Below are 21566 nucleotides of genomic sequence, written 5' to 3' on the forward strand. Positions count from 1 at the left end.
TTCATGTTCCCTGAACTCCCTCACGCTTTTTGGGAAATTGTCCCATTATTTCCGCCCGCCCGTTTTTTTTTTTTTGTATCAGCGTATGCCCCCGGTGTATGACGCGCCTCCATCGGCAAATTGGCGCTACTGCAGCTTCATTTCCGCCGCGTTTCATTGGTCGGGCTGCGCGGAATGCTCGTCAGCGATTGGTTGCTTTGGATGTCCGTCAAAGACCATGCGGACCTGATGTGCGGTGAAGAGTTTAGTAATTAAGCTAAATTAACGTAATTGGAGCGAGATTTTCCTCTGTAATAACAACAGAAGAGTGTCATCTGCTCATACTGAAGGTAAGAACATTTTGTTTTTAACTTTATGGCAGTGTGAGTCAGTCTGGATAGTTTTAAACTGTGTGTATGATGATTAATCAGGCTGATATCTATTAGGAACACCATTAGCGTCTTCCACACCTCCATTAGTGGCGCCAACACACTTATATTATCTGCCACGTGCGAGTCAATTAGAATAATTAGTATTAATTAATTTTTGGTACCTATGAAATTCAAAAGTAGTTCATAGACATGTTTAATGACATGTGAACCATCATGTAGTGATGAATCCTTGAGTAAATAAATTTAGTGATATATAGTTTGTATGAACAATTTAAACACTTTCATACTGCTGTAAATATCATGATGTAATAGGGTTTAGTGGATGTTCATATAATATGTAATATTTTTACATCTTTGTCCAACTAATATAATGATTACACTCTCTCTCGCTATCTATTCGTATTATATTTGTTGGACAAAGATGTAGAAATATTACAAGTATATTTTATAACTATTTATATGTGAAATTTTGTAATTAGAGATACAGACTTCACTATAGTCCGACAATATAAATATATGTTAAATTATAAATGTTTATAAAGACATACCACTTATGTTCGCTAAACATTTTCAGTAAACATGGTAAGAAAAAGGAGAATAAAACCTGAAGAGGATGCAAAAGAACACACAGGCAAAGACAAGGCCTTCATTAAGGGACGAGAAATCAACACATTTAAAGGTGAGTTACAGGATGCATCACAATAGTGCTTATACATTTACACATCTTAGTCTGGGGTGAGCCACATTTTTGTTTAAACTTTGAAGAGCCATACATTAAAAAAAATTAGTGTGAGGTCACAGAAAAAAGTCTAATCAAAGCCATAGTGGTGAAAACTGATGCTTGACTTCCACAGTTACGGCACCTCGTATTACATTCCACATTTTTACAGAATTTAACACCTCTGAAAGTATATGTAAATTCTACAATAGTGTTTTATTTTGTCCCTTCAGGGAGAGGTGTGTTTGCACTTGAACACATTGAACCGACCTCCTTTGTTGTTGAATATCGTGGGATTCTCTCTCAAAGTAAACATGTTAAAGACATTAATAGCAACTACTTGTTCCATTTCACATGGAATGGAAAACGTTATTGGTAAGTTGGCTGGTTTTTTTTCTGTAATGTTTAATACCTTTAAGTCTGTTTCATGTCATTTTAAAAAAGCAAAAAAAATATATATATATATATTTTTTGTTAACATTATTATTCTAATGCTATCCTGATATAATAGTCAATGACACGGTGGTCAGATGGACAAGAAGGTCATTCCTAAATGGGTATTATTTTGTGACTTTGAGTGCATTATCTCAAAATAAAATGTACAAAATTGATTAAATAATTGAATAATTGTTTCGGGCACGCCACTCCACCCCTCGTCAGCTCACACTCAATAGTGTAATTGACTGCACACGGCTCCTTTCCTTTCCCTTCCCTAACTTCCTCCGCTTTTCACTCTCCTTCCCTATTGTGTTTATCTTAATAAAGGCACCCCTTCTGGTGTTTAACTACTTCTGTTACTGACTCAGTTACAATAATATCTATTAGACAATAGGTTAAAGTAACCAAGGTTAGCATAATCCCCAAAATATACATTATTCAGTTGGTACTTCAGTTTTTTTTACAGCATAGATGCTTCCAAAGAAGATGGAACACTTGGCAGACTGGTTAATGATGATCACAGAAATCCAAACTGCAAAGTAAAGACGATAATTGCTGAAGGAAGGCCACACCTGTGCCTGTTTAGTATAAGAGATATCTTTCCAGATGATGTTAAATACAACTATGGAGATTCCTCTTGGCCATGGCGTTCAAGGGTCTGTAATGTCTTTTTTATTTATTTATTTTTTATTATTATTATTAAAAGTCAACCATGTTGTATTTTGTTACGCATTTATTTGTGTATTTTCTGGTACACAACAGAGCTGAAAAAGTGAGAAAAGATATTTACTTCCTTTTTATGCCACTTCCATCCATTATCTTGTGGTGGCCACTTGGTAAGCATTATTTCCAAATTGTGATGGCGTTTCTTATTACGTGCACAGTTGCTGTGTGAAGACACATCAGTGAGAGAGACTGAAGGTTGTGTTGATGCTTCCACCTCAGGGAAAAAGGTAAGTGATTTCTTAATGTTATTTAGCCTAAAGAAGCATTAACACAAGGCGGAGGGGGCTTTTCCTCTTTAATGTCATTTACGATGTTATCATTCCACACGCGCTTCCATCGAAGAATAACATTACGTCATTAAACTGCGAAGAAGTCACAGTTTAAATGACATAAAAAAGAACGCAATGCCTCAGGAAATCCGATCTGTTTGTTTACACAACAATCACATTATCACATATCTGATTTATTTCCACATATGAGAGCGGCCTGAAACCGATCTCGAAATATCAGAATGTATATGTTTTTTTTTTTTTCATGTTTACATGGACATAGAACATATCCGATGTGTCACATATGTGCAAAAAATCGGAATTGGGTCAAATTTAACTGACCGTGTAAACGTAGCTGTAGAGGGATTGTGACGTTTCAAACTTGGGGTTAAATGTAGTTCTCTCTGTTCATCCATCACGTGTGTAAAAATATGATGGTCCTCATAGGCCAAAACTGTCCTTGCATTTCATTTTGGATTCATGCCCATCCCCCGATACACATTTGTTGGTAGATGAGATGTACATCTGATATGTACACTTTTTAGTATTGAATTTAATGCAACAATAACTGCAGTAATTAACAGCCTAAGAATTATTTTTTTTATGTTTATTATACAGAGTTACTTGTATAATATCTACATTAAGTGCTTTTTGGGGGGTTGGGGTAGCTTTAAAGAATAAACAAATATATACATTTAATTTGTTATAGTCAGGTGATGCAGTTAAATGCTTTGTGTTTTTAATTTTTTGCTTAGACATGTCATTTTTACAAAAATTCGAAGAAATGCCAAAAATACAGTATTAACAAGTTGTATTTTATTTTGCAAATATTTAGCAAATGTTTTCTTCAGTTATTTTTGTATGCCTGTTAAATTTAATTTTTTTACATGCTTCTATAGTTTTCACTGTCCATTCTATTACTTGTCATATTTTTATTTAAAGCTATGGAAAGCATTTTTGTTTTACTGATTTAAAGTGGCAGGTTTTTGAAGATCAGTACCTAAGTGGTTGGTTTAAGTATGCTTTTACATTTTTTTAATTCAGGAAACAAAAAAAGGATGGAGTTGACCCAGGTTGAGGAAGAAAGTCACAAGGGTAATTGTTGTACATTTATATATTTATGTAATAGTGATAGTGCTGCTAGTTACTAGTACCTAGTAATAAAGTGCTGTTTTTTTCCAATAGGTAAAAGAAAAATGGCCATGGAGGAGGCTGACAGCTCTACAGGTAGACAAATACACTATATGCCAAATGTATTTGTTCGTCTGCCCTTACATGCACATGAACTTGAGTTACATCCCATTTTGGGGGTTTAATAGGGTTTAATATGCTGTACCCTTTGCAGCTATAACAGCTTCAACTCTTCTGGGAAGGCTTTTCACAAGATTTAGGAGTGGATTTATGGGAATCTTTGACCATTCCTTTAGATCTTGGACTTTCCTTTGTGCACTGGTGTGCAGTCATGTTTGAACTCGTGTGGGGTTGTTTTTCAGGGGTTGGTCAGCATCATACCAAGACATTTTGGACAACTTCATGCTCTTTGCGGTAACAGTTTGGGGATGACCCCTTCTCAACATGACTGTACACCAGTCACCAAAGCAAGGTCCATAAAGACATGGATGAGTGAGTTTGGTGTGAAGGAATTTGACTGTCCTGCACAAAGTCCTGACCTCAACCCCATAGAATACATTTGGGATTAATTGAAGAAGAGACTGTGAGCAAATTTACTTCTGGAAGAAGGAAAAAAATCCCAAAACTCACTCCTAAACCTTGTGGTAAGCCCTCTCAGATTAGATGAAGCTGTTACAGCTGCAAAGTGTGGGCCAACGTCATATTAAACCGTATGGATGAAAAATTAGATGCTACTTAAGTTCATATATGTAAAGGCAGGAGAATACTTTTGGCAACAGAGTATAAATCCATTTGTGTGTACATGTGGTCCTGTACATGTTACTCATGACCAGACTAGTCCTGTCTGCTAATATTTTTTAGACACTTTAGACTGAAGCACTGGAATACATTTTGAGTTTTTTTTTCATCAGGAAAAAGAAAAAATAATCAAGATGAAGCTGAGAGCTCCAGAGGTACGGTATAGTAAACATTTAGGTATACATTTGCAAAACAAAAATGTATTTAAACAATTAAATTAAGATATAATTATTTGTATTCATTTATTTTATTGTATTTAATTAATTTTGCAGCGGCCAAATCACAGAGAACTGTAAAAAAGCCATGGGGCCCAGATGAAGTGAATGCTGTCATGAAGCATTTTAAAAGTCATATTTTAAAGGGACACCTTGCAACAAAAGCAGAGTGTGAGCAGTGCAAAAGAGCAGAGGGACCTGTTCTAAAAGAAAGAACAATACAAAATATAAGGGATTTTGTGAGGAACCGTGGTGTGCAGTATAAGAACTGTTCTTAGTCCGTTGTGTTTTGTGATGGAAGGCCTTCCATTAATGCTTGTGGCTTTTGTTCAAGTTGATCCAGAGATTTCAAAATAGAAGGTGTTTAAGACGCCATATTTACTTTTGTTAAAATGCTGTTTTTAAATAAATGTTTTTTACTAGTGAATACAGAAATCGGTCTTTATTTCCACTGGTACCATGTTTTAAGGCACCTGATTCAACTTATTCCCATGAAGGTCACCTTCACCTAATTTCTTTTTCATTTTTACCTTGGTTTTAATTGATTTATCTTTTTACCTTTTTAGTTGGTTCTGTTTAAATTGAACACCTTGTTGATTTTTAATCATTTAACTTTCCCCACCAAGGCTAATTTTAAATATTTTGCACCAAATGTATGCATGTTCCATGATATAGCAGCAGCTCAGTGTAGCACTGTCTTGTTTCTTCTGCAGGTTTTTGTGGCAGCAAAAAGATGCACAATTCTTTTGTGAATTTACTTTAAATATAGTAGTTAGTAATACTTGAATATAGTAGTTAGTAAGGCCTATACATGTGTGTATGGATGATGTCCAGTGAAACCCAGATTGTCCTCATAATCAACAGATAATTAGGCTTGTGTGTGTGTATAAGTGATTGTCCTCATAATCAATGGTCAGTTGGCTGTTTGTGTGTGTGTGAATGATGTCCAGTGAAACCCAGATTGTCCTTATAATTAAGGGTTTGGTAGGCTTGTGTGTGTGTGTATGAGTGATGTCAAGTGAAACCCAGATTGTCCTCATAATTAAGGGCTGTGTGTACAAGTTTAAATGTCCTTATTAGAACCTGCCTACTCCCGCCCCGTCCTTACAGTGTTGTAGAACGTCCAGTCTTTATATTTCTAGACTGCTTCATTAGAATTTAATTCTGAGCAGACAGAATTTTACCCCATGCCACAACAAGCAGTTTAATATTAACTACTAATCTCTATGACAAAGGATAAGGTGTGTCCCTATAACTCAGTGTGGGTACTTTTTACGAAAAAAAGGCCTTATAAACCACCCGTACCTGTGTGTGTGTGTGTGTGTGTGTGTGTGTGTGTGTGTGTGTGTGTGTGTGTGTGTGTGTAACTGAATCAGAAAATCAGAAGTAAAGACCATTTTCCCATCTACTGACTGGCCGTGGATGAATATGGTGTTCTGCACTAAGCTGAAAGCACGGTCATTTGCCTAATTTGGGGAACCCTGATGACTACAGAGTGGCCAGTATGACCTTAGGAAGACCATCAGAGATGCTGAGTGAGAGTACAAGATTCAAGCTGCCTGTGGAGTGGAATGCACTGCATCACAGATTACAAAGGAGTAAGCAAGAATGTGACGCCATTTAGCCAACACTTCCAGACGAGCTTAACACCTATTATGCTTGGTTTGATGTGAACAAATCACTAGACCACATGTAAATAGGGACAACCCTATACTCATTCTGGAGATGGCTGAGGTGAGACAAGCACTCAAAAGAGTTAATCTACACAAAGCCCCAGGACCTGGTGGCATCCCAGGCTAGGTCCTAAGGGCATGGCTGCACTAGGACACCTTTAAAATTATTTATCAACATTGTGCAATACAAATTTAATGTAAATCATGTGTAGGTATGTAACCATGTGCAATAACACATTTACACACATGAACTCACTTATGTATATACATACATACATACATACACATACACTATATATTCGCAGGCAAGCACACAAACATGTGCCCACATACACACTCACATATTGACATATAAATATTCACATCTAGAATTTGACTGGCTCTTTCATCCTAAGCATTTCATCGTACTGTGGTGTGGAAAATTTTTATCAGCTCTTACAAAATTTTGAAGAAAAGCATACAACTTTTAGTAGAGAAAAAGCAAAGAAGTTTATTGAAGACAAACATAGACAGCTCTTAACCAGTCAGAAAGACACAAAGCTTTCACTAGAGGGTCCTCGAAGTCCATAGTGTCCTTAACTTTCCTATTTCTCATGGCCACCGCCTTTAAACTTCTCCAGGGAGCGGACATCTTCACCGACATACGAAATGCTTATCCCCTCGTCCGCATCCGGGAGGGCGACGAGTGGAAAACCGCCTTTAACACACACGGGCACTACGAATATTTGGTGGTTCCGTTCGGATTGACCAACGCCCCTGCCATATTCCAGGCCCTCATAAATGACGTCCTCCACAACTTCTTGAACTCTTTCGTGTTTGTGTACTTTAATCTTTTCTCGAGGTCTGGAGGAGCACCGGCACCACGGTCGCCAAGTTCTGCAGAGGCTCTTACAGAACATGGAGCCCGCCAAGGTCCAGGCCGTCTCCAATTGGCCCACGCCAGCCTCTCGACGTGACCTCCAACGGTTCCTGGGGTTTGCAAAGTTCTATTGCTGCTTCATCAGGGGTTACAGTTCCGTTGACGCCCCCCTCACCTTCCTGACGCGATTCTACTGGAACGAGGAGGCAGACAAGGCCTTCGCAGACCTCAAGAAGCGGCTCACCTCAGCCCCCATACTTACCCTACCCGACCCATCTCGCCAGTTTATGGTAGAAGTGGACACCTCCAAGACTGGCATTGGGGGAATCCTCTCCCAAAGATCCCCACGAGACAACAAGCTGCCCCCCTGCTCATTTTATTTCCGCCGTCTACAGTGGTGTGAAAAACTATTTTCCTGATTTCTTATTCTTTTGCATGTTTGTCACACGTAATGTTTCTGATCATCAAACACATTTAACTATTAGTCAAAGATAACACAAGTAAACACAAAATGCAGTTTTTAAATGATGGTTTTTATTATTTAGGGAGAAAAAAAATCCAAACCTACATGGCCCTGTGTGAAAAAGTAATTGCCCCCTGAACCTAATAACTGGTTGGGCCACCCTTAGCAGCAATAACTGCAATCAAGCGTTTGCGATAACTTGCAACGAGTCTTTTACAGCACTCTGGAGGAATTTTGGCCCATTCATCTTTGCAGAATTGTTGTAATTCAGCTTTATTTGAGGGTTTTCTAGCATGAACCGCCTTTTTAAGGTCATGCCACAACATCTCAATAGGATTCAGGTCAGGACTTTGACTAGGCCACTCCAAAGTCTTCATTTTGTTTTTCTTCAGCCATTCAGAGGTGGATTTGCTGGTGTGTTTTGGGTCATTGTCCTGCTGCAGCACCCAAGATCGCTTCAGCTTGAGTGGACGAACAGATGGCCGGATGTGGACTTTGCAACGAGAGGGAAAAACACGCTGGATCTTGTTTACACAAACATCCCCGGCGCATATCGGGCAGAGCCCCGCCCCCACCTCGGCTACTCAGACCACATCTCTGTTATGCTAATTCCAGCATACAGACCACTCGTCAGGCGCTCAAAACCGGTTCTGAAGCAGGTGAAAACCTGGCCAGCAGGAGCCATCTCTGCTCTTCAGGACTGTTTCGAGAGCACTGACTGGAACATGTTTAGGGAGGCTGCAACTTACGGTGACTTCACTGACTTGGAGGAGTACACGTCATCAGTGACCAGCTACATTAACAAGTGCACCGATGACGTCACTGTCTCCAAGAACATCATCTTACGACCCAACCAGAAACCCTGGATTACTGCGGAGGTGCGTGCACTTCTGAGGACCCGAGACTGTGCCTTCAGAGCGGGAGACAAGGTGGCCCTCAGAACAGCAAGGGCCAAACTATCTCGGGCCATCAGACAGGCAAAGCGCGCACACGCCCAGAAAATCCACAATCACTTCAGGGACAGCGGTGACACACGGCGCATGTGGCAGGGCTTACAAGCCATCACTCACTACAGGACGACATCACCTGCCTGTGACGGTGACGGCTCCCTCCCAGATGCGCTGAACAACTTCTACGCTCGGTTCGACAGGCAGAACGACGTGGCGGCGAGGAAGTCCACCCCTCCTCCGAACGACCAGGTGCTGTGTCTCACTACAGCTGAGGTGAGGAAAACTCTACGCAGAGTCAACCCACGTAAAGCTGCTGGACCAGACAACATCCCAGGCAGAGTGCTCAGAGAATGTGCTGAACAGCTGGCAGATGTTCTTACCGACATCTTCAACATCTCTTTGAGCAGCGCCGTCGTTCCCACGTGCTTCAAAGCCACCACCATCGTCCCCGTGCCCAAGAAGTCTACTGTGTCCTGTCTCAATGACTACCGTCCCGTTGCACTTACACCCACCATCATGAAGTGCTTCGAGCGGCTCGTCATGAGACACATCAAGACGCTGCTGCCCCCTTCACTGGACCCACTGCAATTTGCGTATCGTCCTAACCGCTCAACGGACGATGCCATCTCCACTACACTCCATCTTGCCCTCACACACTTGGACAAGAAGGACGCATACGTTCGAATGCTGTACATAGACTCCAGCTCAGCATTCAACACTATCATCCCCCAACAACTGATCGGGAAGCTGAGCCTGTTGGGCCTGAACACCTCCCTCTGCAACTGGATCCTAGACTTTCTGACCGGAAGGCCTCAGTCAGTACGGATCGGGAACTGCACCTCCAGCACCACCACACTGAGCACTAGGGCCCCACAAGGCTGTGTGCTCAGTCCCCTGCTGTTCACACTGCTGACTCACGACTGTGTAGCAACACACAGGGGTTGGGGCCAGGGGTAGCTTAGTGGTTAAGGCATTGGACTACGGTTCAGAAGATCCCAGGTTCAAACCCCACAACCACCAAGTTGCCACTGTTGGGCCCTTGAGCAAGGCCCTTAACCCTCAACTGCTCAGATGTATAATGAGATAAAAATGTAAGTCGCTCTGGATAAGAGCGTCTGCCAAATGCCTAAATGTAAATGTAAATGTAACACACAGTTCAAATCACATCATTAAGTTCGCTGATGACACGACCGTGGTGGGTCTCATTAGCAAGAACGACGAGTCAGCGTACAGAGAGGAAGTGCAGAGGCTAACGGACTGGTGCAACAACAACAACCTGTCTCTGAATGTCGACAAGACAAAAGAGATGGTTGTTGACTTCAGGAGGACACGAGGCGACCATTCTCCGCTGAGCATCAACGGCTCTTCTGTGGAGATTGTCAAACACTAAATTCCTGGGTGTCCACCTGGAGAAGGACCTCAACTGGTCCCTCAACACCAGCTCCCTACACAAGAAAGCCCAACAGCGTCTCTTCTTTCTGAGAAGACTGAGAAAGGCCCAGCTTCCACCACCGATCCTGATCACCTTCTATAGAGGGACTATCGAGAGCATTCTGAGCAGCTGCATCACTGTCTGGTTTGGGAATTGTGCCATATCGGACCGCAAAACCCTACAGCGAATAGTAAGGACAGCGGAGAAGATCATTGGGGTCTCTCTTCCCTCCATTGAAGACATCTACACCACACGCTGCATCCGCAAAGCCAACAGCATTGTGGCTGATCGGACACACCCCTCTCACACACACTTTACACTCCTGCCATCTGGAAAAAGGTACCAAAGCATTCGGGCACACACATCCAGACTGTGCAACAGCTTTTTTCCACAAGCCATCCGTCTCCTCAACAAAAAGGAACTGAACTGATAAACACACACACACACACACACACACACACACAAACATTATCACTCAGCTTAACTACTACAACTCAACTACATTAATACATCAAAACACTGTGACTGGACTGACAAATCAACACAAGCGCAGACACACTGACCCACACAAACTATCCTACACACATCTGTAAATGCCTCACTGTTTATCTCTTCTGCACAATATTCATTACTTTTTGCACGAATACCAATTCTTGCTGCTATGTTTTTTACTACCTCAACACCATATTTTATGTCTTATGTTTTTTGTTCTGATATGCCGTTGTCGTCGCACTGTCACTTTGTTGTTGCTCGTTTTGCACATTTGCACGTGCACTTTATGTTGTTGTCTGGGAAGAAGAAACCTGTAGATAGTCTTTTAGTTAGTTTTTTTTTATTTATTTTTTTTTTTTATTTAATTTATGTTGTAATTTATGTTAGGAATATCTGTCTTGTCTCTGCTAGCCAGCTAACTAGGCCTCCTAGCTAGCTAGTTTAGCTTCTTTGTTAATTTATGTTGTAAGTTTATGTTGCATGTAGCACCTTGGTCCTGGAGGAACGTTGTTTCGTTTCACTGTGTACTAACTGTATATGGTTGAAGTGACAATAAAGCCTACTTGAACTTGAACTTGAACATTTTCCTTCAGAATTTTTTGGTAGACAGTAGAATTTATGGTTCCATCTATCACAGCAAGCCTTCCAGGTCATGAAGCAGCAAAACAACCCCAGACCATCACACTACTACCACCATATTTTACTGTTGGTATGATGTTCTTTTTCTGAAATGCTGTGTTACTTTTACGTCAGATGTAACGGGACACGCACCTTCCAAAAAGTTCAACTTTTGTCTCGTCGGTCCACAAGTAATTTCCCAAAAGTCTTGGCAATCATTGAGATGTTTTTTAGCAAAATTGAGAGGAGCCTTAATGTTCTTTTTGCTTAAAAGTGGTTTGCGCCTTGGAAATCTGCCATGCAGGCCGTTTTTGCCCAGTCTTTTTCTTATAGTGGAGTCGTGAACACTGACCTTAATTGAGGCAAGTGAGGCCTGCAGTTCTTTAGATGTTGCCCTGGGGTCTTTTGTGGCCTCTCGGATAAGTTGTCTCTGCGCTCTTGGGGTAATTTCGGTTGGCCGGCCACTCCTAGGAAGGTTCACCACTGTTCCATGTTTTTGCCATTTGTGGATAATGGCTCTCACTGTGGTTCGCTGGAGTCCCAAAGCTTTAGAAATGGCTTTATAACCTTTACCAGACTGATAGATCTCAATTACTTTTGTTCTCATTTGTTCCTGCATTTCTTTATTTCTTTGAATCTTGGCATGATGTTTAGCTTTTTAGGTGCTTTTGGTCTACTTCTTTGTGTCAGGTAGCTCCTATTTAAGTGATTTCTTGATTGAAACAGGTGTGGCAGTAATCAGGCCTGGGGGTGACTACAGAAATTGAACTCAGTTGTGATAAACCACAGTTAAGTTATTTTTTAACAAGGGGGGCAATCATTTTTTCACACAGGGCTATGTAGATTTTAAGTTTTTTTCTCCCTTAATAACGTAAACCTTCATTTAAAAACTGCATTTTGTGTTCAATTATGTTATCTTTGACCAATAGTTAACAGTTTTTGATGAGCAGAAACATTTAAGTGTGACAAACATGCAAAAGAATAAGAATTCAGGAAGGGGGCAAATATTTTTTCACACCACTGTAGAAATATAAAAGAAGAAAATAGAAATTTGTCCAAATAAGAAATGTAAAAATAACTGAGGTGTGCAAATATGCATAAAGTGACTTCTTAAAGTGTCTTATTATTAAAGTGATTTGTGCAGTGGTCCATAAATAAAAGTATAAGTACAGTATATAGTGCAAAATTGTGCATGAATGTGTCCATAGTGGCCATGAATGCCCAGTCAGTGTTGAATGTAAAAGTGATGATGATAGTCCTGTATTGTGTTGTGGTTGAGAGACCTTATGGCCTACGGGTAGAAGCTTCTCCTCAGTCTCTCTGCATTGGTCTTCAGGAAGCGGAATCGCTTCCCAGACCGCAACAGAGAAAACAGTCCATTGTTGGGATGGCTGAGGTCCTTCACCATCTTCCTGGCCTTAGTCCAGCACCGTTTGCTGTAGATTGAGTGCAGGTCAGAGAGCTCGGTGCGGATGATTTGTTCAGCTGAACACACCACCCTCTGTAGAGCTCACCTGTTCTGCATGGTGCTGTTCCCGAACCAGGTTGTAATGTTTCCCGTCAGGACGCTCTCTATGGTGCAGGAGTAGAAATTCCTGAGCACCTTGGAGGGCAGTCTAAAGTCTTTCAAGCATCTGAGGTGGTAGAGACGATTTCGGGCCTTTTTCACCACGGTGTTGATTTGACAGGACCATGACAGGTCCTGCGTGATGTGAACACCGAAGTATCGAAAGCTGTCCACTCTCTCCACTGGGCTGCTGTTGATGACTGGGGTCTGGTAGTTCCTCTCCTACTTTGTACAAAAGTCCACAATCAGCTCCTTTGTCTTGCTGATGTTCAGGAGGAGATTGTTCCTCTGGCACCATTTCTTCAGATTTCCAATCTCCTCTAGGTAGGCCGACTCATCGTTGTTTGTGATCAGGCCCACCACAACAGTGTCGTCAGCAAACTTGATGACGGCGGTGGAGTTGGTAGTGGCCACGCAGTCAAATGTGTACAAAGAGTACAGCAGGGGGCTCAGCCCTGGGGGTCTCCAGTGCTGAGAGTGTGGGAGGCTGAGACATGACCGCCCATCCTTACTGCCTGTGGTCTGCCAGTTAGGAAGTTGAAGATCCACTGACACATAGATGAGTCCCAGGTGCTCCAGCTTGGTGGTGAGTCAAGAGGGAATTATGGTATTAAATGCACACCAGTTTTCACGCTTTTACTAACGGTGAAATTAACGTAAGAATGTGCATTCTTCCACGCCAACTTCATGTCTGGCGTACGTGTATTTCTTGTGTGTGTTTGTTTTATTTCTGTTGGCGACTCCCAGAGGCAATTATGTTAAATTGCACACTACAAAGTATCGTACCAACACATGTGAAAAACATTGCTATTTATTTACAGTATAATTGATAAAATGGGTTAACACTTTTTTTTTACTAATTATTTGATTAAGAACATATAAAAGCATTTGCAAATGTATACAACCCTTAGTCTATGGCAATGGCAGTGTTGGGCTTATTAGAGGACATTGCCAGTGGCCGAATCCGAAGGGAACGTGTTTTTAGGGATCACAGTGATTTCTGGCCCACGATGATGACTGGCTTATTAGCCATTTCAGATTTTCAAGAGCTCACCTCTTGGAGCTCTGTGCTGAGTTGGGTCCAAGTTTGGAAAGAGAGACAGCGAGGAGCCACACATTACCCATTCTTTTACAGGTGCTGACAACGCTTGGTTTCCTGGCAACTGGTTCTTTCCAAAGAGAACTGGCAGACCGCTCGGGGTTAAGCCAGTCGTCTTTGAGCCGTGCAATGCCAGCTGTATGGGACGGGATCATCCGCATGTCTAGCAGGTAGCCTATATAAGGTTTCCATACCATGCAGTTGACCAGCCAAACATTAAAGCGCAATTTGCAGGATTCACCGGTTTTCCTAATGTAATCGGAGCGATCGACTGCATGCACATTGCATCCAATTAATAAATGTGCAAATAATATGTGATGCTCAAATGCGCCTAACAAATATTGTGGCAAGGTGGCCTGGGACAACCCATGATTTATTCATCCTCACAAACAGCATGGTTGGGATGAGGCTTCAAGGGGGCAGGGTGCGCGATGAGTGGCTTCTTGGTGAGTGATATATTTAAATATATTATTCCAGCTAAGTTTTTATTTTATTTTGTTATTAATTCCATAGGACAAACTTGCAAATAACAGTTTATATCCGGTCTACCTCCAATAGGAGCACCTCCAATTCACATTTTGTGAAGTTTCTCTTCTTGCTTGCATTTGGCAAAACCAAAAGAAAAAGCAATGGCAAAGTGAAGTCGACAGTGTTGCCAACTTAGAGACTTTGTCGCTATATTTAGCGACTTTTCAAATCCCTCTAGCGACAATTTTTTAAAAAAGCGACTAGCGACAAATCTGGCGACTTTTTCTTGTGTTACTGGAGACTTTTGGAGACTCTGATCTGTCTGTACTGACTCTCCTCAACTTGCCACAGCGGCTGCCGCCGCCGGCCCCTCCCCCATCCCAAAGCACTCAGAGACAGGCCTGTCATCTCGCAGGCCCCCCCCTCCCCCCCCCCGCTGCAGTTACAGCAGGAGATGCTCACTCCTACGAGTCTTGCCTGCAAATGAATTGTCCATGCGCGAATCCGCCGTTAAGTGATCCCGCCTTGACGACTTTTTTTTTTTTTTTTTTTTTTTTTTAAGCGCCTAGTGACAAATCTAGCAACTTTTGGACAAACCTTAGCAAGTTTCCAAATGTCGCCAATACTGTCCTGTAAGCACGAGGTCTTGCTTTCTCGGTACAGTTACTCATCTCCCTATGTCTGCTCTGATCAGTGAGCGCTAGCTCTGGCTGAAAGGAGCAGCATATTCCCGTGACTGTACAGCAGCTAACATGGATGTGAATGAGCTGCACATGTGCAAACGGTGTTGCAACGGACCTATCACTTACCTGCTTCTCCTTTGCTTGAAATAAAACTATTTAATTTGACCATTTTCTTTTTTTTTCTTTTTTTCTTCCGATGCACTTATATTACTCACTGTTACAAAGCTTAAGTACATAATTATATTGGACACATGAGGAAGGATTAGGGAAAACACGCAAAATGCAAATACGACGTGATTACGTCATCAATATGCAAATATACGCATGACGTCATCTAGCGAAATTTGGCGACTTTTCGAGCAGACTTTAGCCACTGTCTGTTGAAAATAGTTGGCAACACTGGAAGTCGAGATACGGAGGAGGAGTTTTGCGCTCGTGCACGTGCGCTCAATTTCACGTTAATTCGGATGTACAAAGAGAATATGCGTGGGATTCCGCGTACGCAGTGTTTCATACATCAGATTTTTTTACTGTGTATGCACATTTACAGCTTTGTCCGTACGCAAGGTGGCCTGAGACATAAATTCAACGCAAGTCTTCGGATGAAGACTTCGAAAGTGCAGTTTTTTTGTTTATTTTTTTATGTTTTGTATTAATTATTTCATATGCATATTTTTAAGTTGCATAACAAATCATTAAAGTTTCTATTATTTTTTATAGGAGCAAAGCATAATTTGCTTTGATATATGAGTGTTTTTATATACAAGCTGATAATATTCAAGACAAATATTGATGAATTTAATGACTAAGATAAAGCTCTCTTTATATATACCGTTCAATAGTTTTAGAACACTTTCTAACTTCATGATGGTTCCTGTTTTTTATTTTTTTCTACATTGTAAAGAAATGCTGAAGGCATCCAAAAAATGCACTAATCTCACAGTTAATGGTGAGATGTTTCTGCTACTTCTGCTCTGTAAAGACTTCATAATGCCTCTAATCTGAGGTGCTGTTAATTGGTCATTTTTTAGGATGATGACTCTAAATGAACTTCTCGTCTGCGGCAGAGGTAGGTTTTGGTCTCACCCTCCTTGGACGGCCTTCATGAGAGCCAGTTTCATTATGGTGCTTGACGGATTTTGCAAATGCACTTGACAATACTGTTCTTGCAAGAACTATTACAGAAAGGCTGACCTCCGTGTCTTAAAATAACAACTAACTGTTGTTTTTCTTGTTGTTACGTAATTACCTAATTCCATATGTGTTATTTTATAGTTTGGAAATCCTCAGTATTGTTGTAGAATGTAGAAAATAAATCACTAAACAAAAACAAAGAAATTTGCAAGTGTTCTAAAACTTTTGAACTGTAGTGTATGTCACGTGGTCCACCTCATCCTTGGGGAATAAGATCTGGCTCAAAGGATTACTGAGCCGCCGCTTTGTCTCCACCTAGTGTGTCTGCGTGTGTGCTTGTTTCACTATATGTCTTTAGCACCAAATAAAGTTCACCTGTGTCTACCCCGTGTGTCTCCCTATTTATTCCAGTCGAGCCTGTAGCCCTTTGCCCATTCACTGATGTGCACCTTTGTTTGTCAGTCTAAATCTCGTATGTTTGTGTATCTTATCCCCCAGGACTGAACAGTGTTTGCAGGCCTGGACCAGGTCTGTTTTTGAAGACCTCCACCGAGGTCAAAGTCGTGGTTGAGAGAGTGTCAGCCCTATGTGTCCAACGCAAGGTGGAAGAAGTGATTTCTTTTGTATTTCCTTTTTTCGGTTTGTTTTTGCTAAGCCCACCAGCAGACTCAGACTGGGGAGATATACCAGTGTCGTGTTTTTTTTTGTTTGTTTGTGTGGACTTTAAAGCTAAATAAATTTGTTTATATTGACCATGCATCTGCGTTCGCCTCCTCAGTGTACCGACATGAATATATATAAAGAGAGCTTTATCTAAGTCATTAAATTTATCAATGAAGATCAGACAGGTGTAATGACAAATTAATGCAGATGCAAACTTGGACATGGTCTAAGGAGATTGGATTTTTTACTCTGAAAGTGGAAAGACTGCGTGTGTAGTCACAGGGAAATGGACCGAATATCATCAGTCCCTGCGGCTCGGAGCAAAATGTCACATACAGATAGTCAGGAAAGGAAAATAAGATCAAGGTTTCAGAGGGTTTTAATAATAATCTATATCATACACTGTAAATTTTTACTGCTCACAGGTTTCTGCTTAGGACAGGACATGTACACAGATGTACACGAGACATGTTGAGTTTTATAATAATATCTTTAATGTGGATTAAAGAGAAGGCATGCTGTGGTCACACAAAAAGGTAATTAGATAATAAACATGCTTTATATGCTGTATTTTGGATTATGTCTGAATAAACAATTTTCAAGTTATTTGATATGTTAATTAAATGCATATGTATTTATCACAACGCAGGCCAAGAACAAAACTTCACTATTAGAGTGTTTCGGAGTGATGAGTAGGGGCGGCAAGGGATCAGTGGACTTTCTGCTTCAGGATTTAAGGAGGACACACCTCTTCAGACCCTCCCATCAAATCTCAGAGGCAAATGAGGAACTTCAGGGGGAATAAATACAGACAAAATAAAACGAGTAAGAGAGTCAGAACTGTAAAGTTAGAAATACTTGATTTTTTATATTTCTAGGGAAAAAAGTGGTGTATTTACCCATGCAAGGCAGAAATTAGTGTTTGGACAGACTTGATGGTGTTTTTATTCCCTCTGTGTGTTGTCATGGCCCAGATGAAGGCGTGCTCTAACTCCTCCCTGTTTGCATTCCAGCATTTCCTCCTCAGCAGGATGAGTTTAGGGTTCCTCAGCAAGGTGTACACAAGAACCCAGCGAAGGTGAGCTCGTTTCTTTGCCAGAAATGCTGGTGAACATACTAGAACAGTAATGTGTTATTATTATTATTATTATTATTATTATTATTACTACTATTATTATTACTACTACTATTATTCATGGTTACCTGGTTTTACATCTACTTGAACACTCAGCAGGCTGTGTTTGACCAGCAGGTGGCAGAAACACACCAGAACTGGATTATTGTGATGATGATCCGTTATTATCATTCCCACCCATGTACAGTGGCCTGCCAACAAAAAGACAAAAAAAAAACATGCTAAGAATATATTGTACTGTATATATTGTACTGTAGTGAGTAAATATTAAATGATTGAATTAAGCATTTTCATACTTGCATCTAATTTCTTGAAGCCCTGAGGCATTACGGTCCGCTCGATACGTGACACAAGAAACAAGGCCACGATGGCGCTCCTGATTAACCTCAGCACACAGCTCCCCAAGCCCAGGATTACATTAAAGAAGAAGAGGTAGTAGTTAAAGGTGTGAAAAGCTTTCCTGTGGAGGATGGAGAAAAGTTATTATCCAGACAAAGTATGCACGTCATGATTTATCCATTACTGTTACTACTACACTGGACTATTATTATTACAATAATAATAAATAATAAGAGCCAGCTGATAGACCTGTTATTGAGTGCCAGTGGTTTCTCTTCATCATGAGGTGAGGTTTTGTCTTGCAGAAAAACCCATTTTATTACAATACGCTGAAGCTTCATCAGAGTGAACACAATGAAGAAATTTGTCCTGTATTTTATGACAAAATCCGTAAATATTAATTAATGTTACTATTAATTAGAAGTCAAAAATAAAAAGCATCTATGATTTTTATATCTGGATTGACAGATGGCATGATGGTTTTATGGACAGATAATGAGATGGACAGATGAAGTGATGGATAAACAAAAGGACCTTTGGAGTGCTGGACTAATAGACTGTGACGTACAGAAAGGTTATCAGGTCGAGCAGCCAGGAGAGGAAGCCGTTTTCCCGAATCGGTGATATAACCAGATATACAAAAACCATTCCAGCTGTGAACATCGCCAAGTGAACGATCAGATAACCTAAAAAAAAATCAGGACTCAGGAAAAAATGTAGAAGGGTACTGACCTGCATGTAAATGGTTTTAGAAGTGACCTGCTAGAATAAGCTTTGATCAGCTGAACTCACCCCACATTGTGAAAGCAATCTGATAGCCAGGATATTTCAAAAGTCCTGCCTGGAGATGCGAGATTTAGATTATCACCATTTGTATCACCATTGATATGTAAATGCAAGTGTGATGGAATTTTGTTCATGATGGTCAAAATGTATTCCTGTTTCAAGCCCAGTGTTCTCCACATAGAACCACCATCACCCTGACCAGAATAAAGTGCTTACTGAACTAAAGATGACTGAACTAAATGAAATTTTTGGCCAACATATGTTATATGCTTCAAGATTGATTTAACACTGAGTCTTAAAGGGGTCAAACCCAAGCCAATCATATTCTGGGCGCAGTGCATGGAGTACTCGTTGAGTTTGAGCTGAGGGGTGTATGTAGCCAGGTGCATGTGCATGTAGGAATTACCCTTTGTGATCACACACTCACCAGACTAACAGCAGGTCTCAGTGTGAATGTCTTCGGCAGATATTGTTTCTCTCCAGCCCACAATGATTTAATGTGCTTTCTGTTGATGGAATAAAATGTAATAAAGATTTAAGGTAACATAATCCTGGGATTTTAAGCATCTTTTAAAACTCAGTCAATATACAATGTTTACTGGGTTCTACCTGTAATAGACCATCACATGACTTATGTTAATGACAGATGAGATGGCAGCACACACTGATGTGACGTACCAGGTATCTGAAAACAAGAACAACTCCTTATTTTAATTCTTATTTATCATAAACATTTAATGAACAAATATCATGTTAGTTCATGAAATAGATCAAAAGGTCAAGCTCTCACATATTGCATAGTTTAGGTAAGTTGTCCAAGTTGGCTCATTTGCAAAGATATAAAAATAGGGACCGTAGATCATCTTAGTACACCATGAAGATAGGATCTGCTCAGTTAACACAATCTACACAAAATCACACAGCAGATAATAAATTGATTGCTTTGACTCCACCCACTATGCTGCAAATCCATTGAAGCAAACACACAAAGCCAGAAAGATGTGGTTATTTTGTACAGAGAAAAGACATAATTGCTCTGTGGCCTTTAATTCTCCTCCACATTTCTCTCTCTCCCTCTCTCTCCCCCCTCTCTCTCACACACACACACACATACCAGGTATACTCCAAGGAAGGAGAGCACAACAGTGGCGATGATCCTATTTGGGAATTTAAAATATGGGTCCCACTCATACACTTTCCTCTGGAACCAGCTCTTCTGCATAAACCTAGAGTGTAAAACAAGTCTTAGTCTGAGTGTGTGTGTGTGTGTGTGTGTCAAATTCAAATTAAATTAAAATTTTGTTTGTCACATACACAGTCATACACAGTACGAAATGTAGTGAAATGCTTACACGACCGCCAGTGACCTTAAAAAGAGAATTAAAGCTTATAATAAAGTAATAAATATGAATAAAAGAAATACGATAGAAAATTTAAATAAAAAAATAAAAATAAAATGTAACTAGGAAAAATAGAACTAAAAATAGAAACTGAAAATAAAAATATACTGTACAAATAGAAATATAATGGTGTGCAAATATGGATAGAAAAAGTGACTTTGTGCAAAGGTTATTAAAGTGTCTTTGTGCAATGGTCCAGAATGTAAACGTTAAATGTGCAATGGTCCAGAATGTAAATATAAACATGTAGTGTAGATGTGATGTGCGTGGAATATAGTGTCCATGGATGTATAAAGATTGATTGATTGATTGTGAAAATATTATGTTAGTTCTGCATAGTGGTTGTGGTTGAGAGACATTATTGCCTGCGGGAAGAAGCCCCTCTTCAGTCTCTCTGTGTTGGCCCTCAGGGAGCGGAATCGCTTCCCAGTCTGCAACAGAGTGAACAGTCCATTGTTGGGGTGGCTGAGGTCCTTCATGACCTTCCTGGCCTTGGTCCAGTACCGCTTGGTGTAGATTGAGTGCAGGTCAGGGAGCTCGGTGCGGATGATTCGTTCAGCTGAACACACCACCCTCTGTAGAGCTCGCCTGTCCTGCATGGTGCTGTTCCCGAACCAGGTTGTAATGCCTACCGTCAGGATGCTCTCTATGGTACAGGAGTAGAAATTCCTGAGCACTTTGGAGGGCAGTCTAAAGTCTCTCAAGCGTGCCAGGTCCTGCGTGATGTGAACACCGAGGTATCTGAAGCTGTCCACTCTCTCCACTGGGCTCCTGTTGATGATGGGGGTCTGGTAGTTCCTCACCTGCTTTGTACTGAAGTCCACTATCAGCTCCTTTGTCTTGCTGACGTTCAGGAGGAGATTGTTTCTCTGGCACCAGTTCTCCAGATTTCCAACCTCCTCCAGGTAGGCCGTCTCATCGTTGTTGGTAATTAGGCCCACCACGACAGTGTCGTCAGCAAACTTGATGATGGTGGTGGAGTTGGTAGTGGCCACGCTACGTCATAGGTGTACAGAGAGTACAGCAGGAGGCTCAGAACACAACCCTGGGGGGCTCCAGTACTGAGAGTGATGGAGGCTGAGACGTGTCCGCCCATCCTTACTGCCTGTGGTCTGCCAGTCAGAAAATTGGAGATCCAC

General features: G+C 40.9%; 1 protein-coding gene across 1 annotated transcript in view; it reads right to left on the bottom strand.

Moving 5' to 3' along the window:
* Positions 1-17186: 17186 nt before the first annotated feature.
* Positions 17187-21566, bottom strand: part of LOC128508208 (stimulated by retinoic acid gene 6 protein-like) — a 32058-nt gene continuing 27678 nt past the window's right edge. The window contains exons 8-18 of the mRNA XM_053479431.1: positions 20142-20253; positions 19818-19932; positions 19637-19712; positions 19455-19533; positions 19034-19082; positions 18810-18927; positions 18486-18610; positions 18199-18375; positions 17971-18093; positions 17700-17883; positions 17187-17196 (exon numbers count right to left, since the gene is read on the bottom strand). Coding sequence (XP_053335406.1) covers positions 17187-17196; positions 17700-17883; positions 17971-18093; positions 18199-18375; positions 18486-18610; positions 18810-18927; positions 19034-19082; positions 19455-19533; positions 19637-19712; positions 19818-19932; positions 20142-20253 — 1168 coding nt within the window. The remainder of the gene's footprint in view (positions 17197-17699; positions 17884-17970; positions 18094-18198; positions 18376-18485; positions 18611-18809; positions 18928-19033; positions 19083-19454; positions 19534-19636; positions 19713-19817; positions 19933-20141; positions 20254-21566) is intronic.

This window comes from Clarias gariepinus, chromosome 20 (assembly GCF_024256425.1).
Source record: "Clarias gariepinus isolate MV-2021 ecotype Netherlands chromosome 20, CGAR_prim_01v2, whole genome shotgun sequence".
Classification (NCBI taxonomy): domain Eukaryota; kingdom Metazoa; phylum Chordata; class Actinopteri; order Siluriformes; family Clariidae; genus Clarias; species Clarias gariepinus.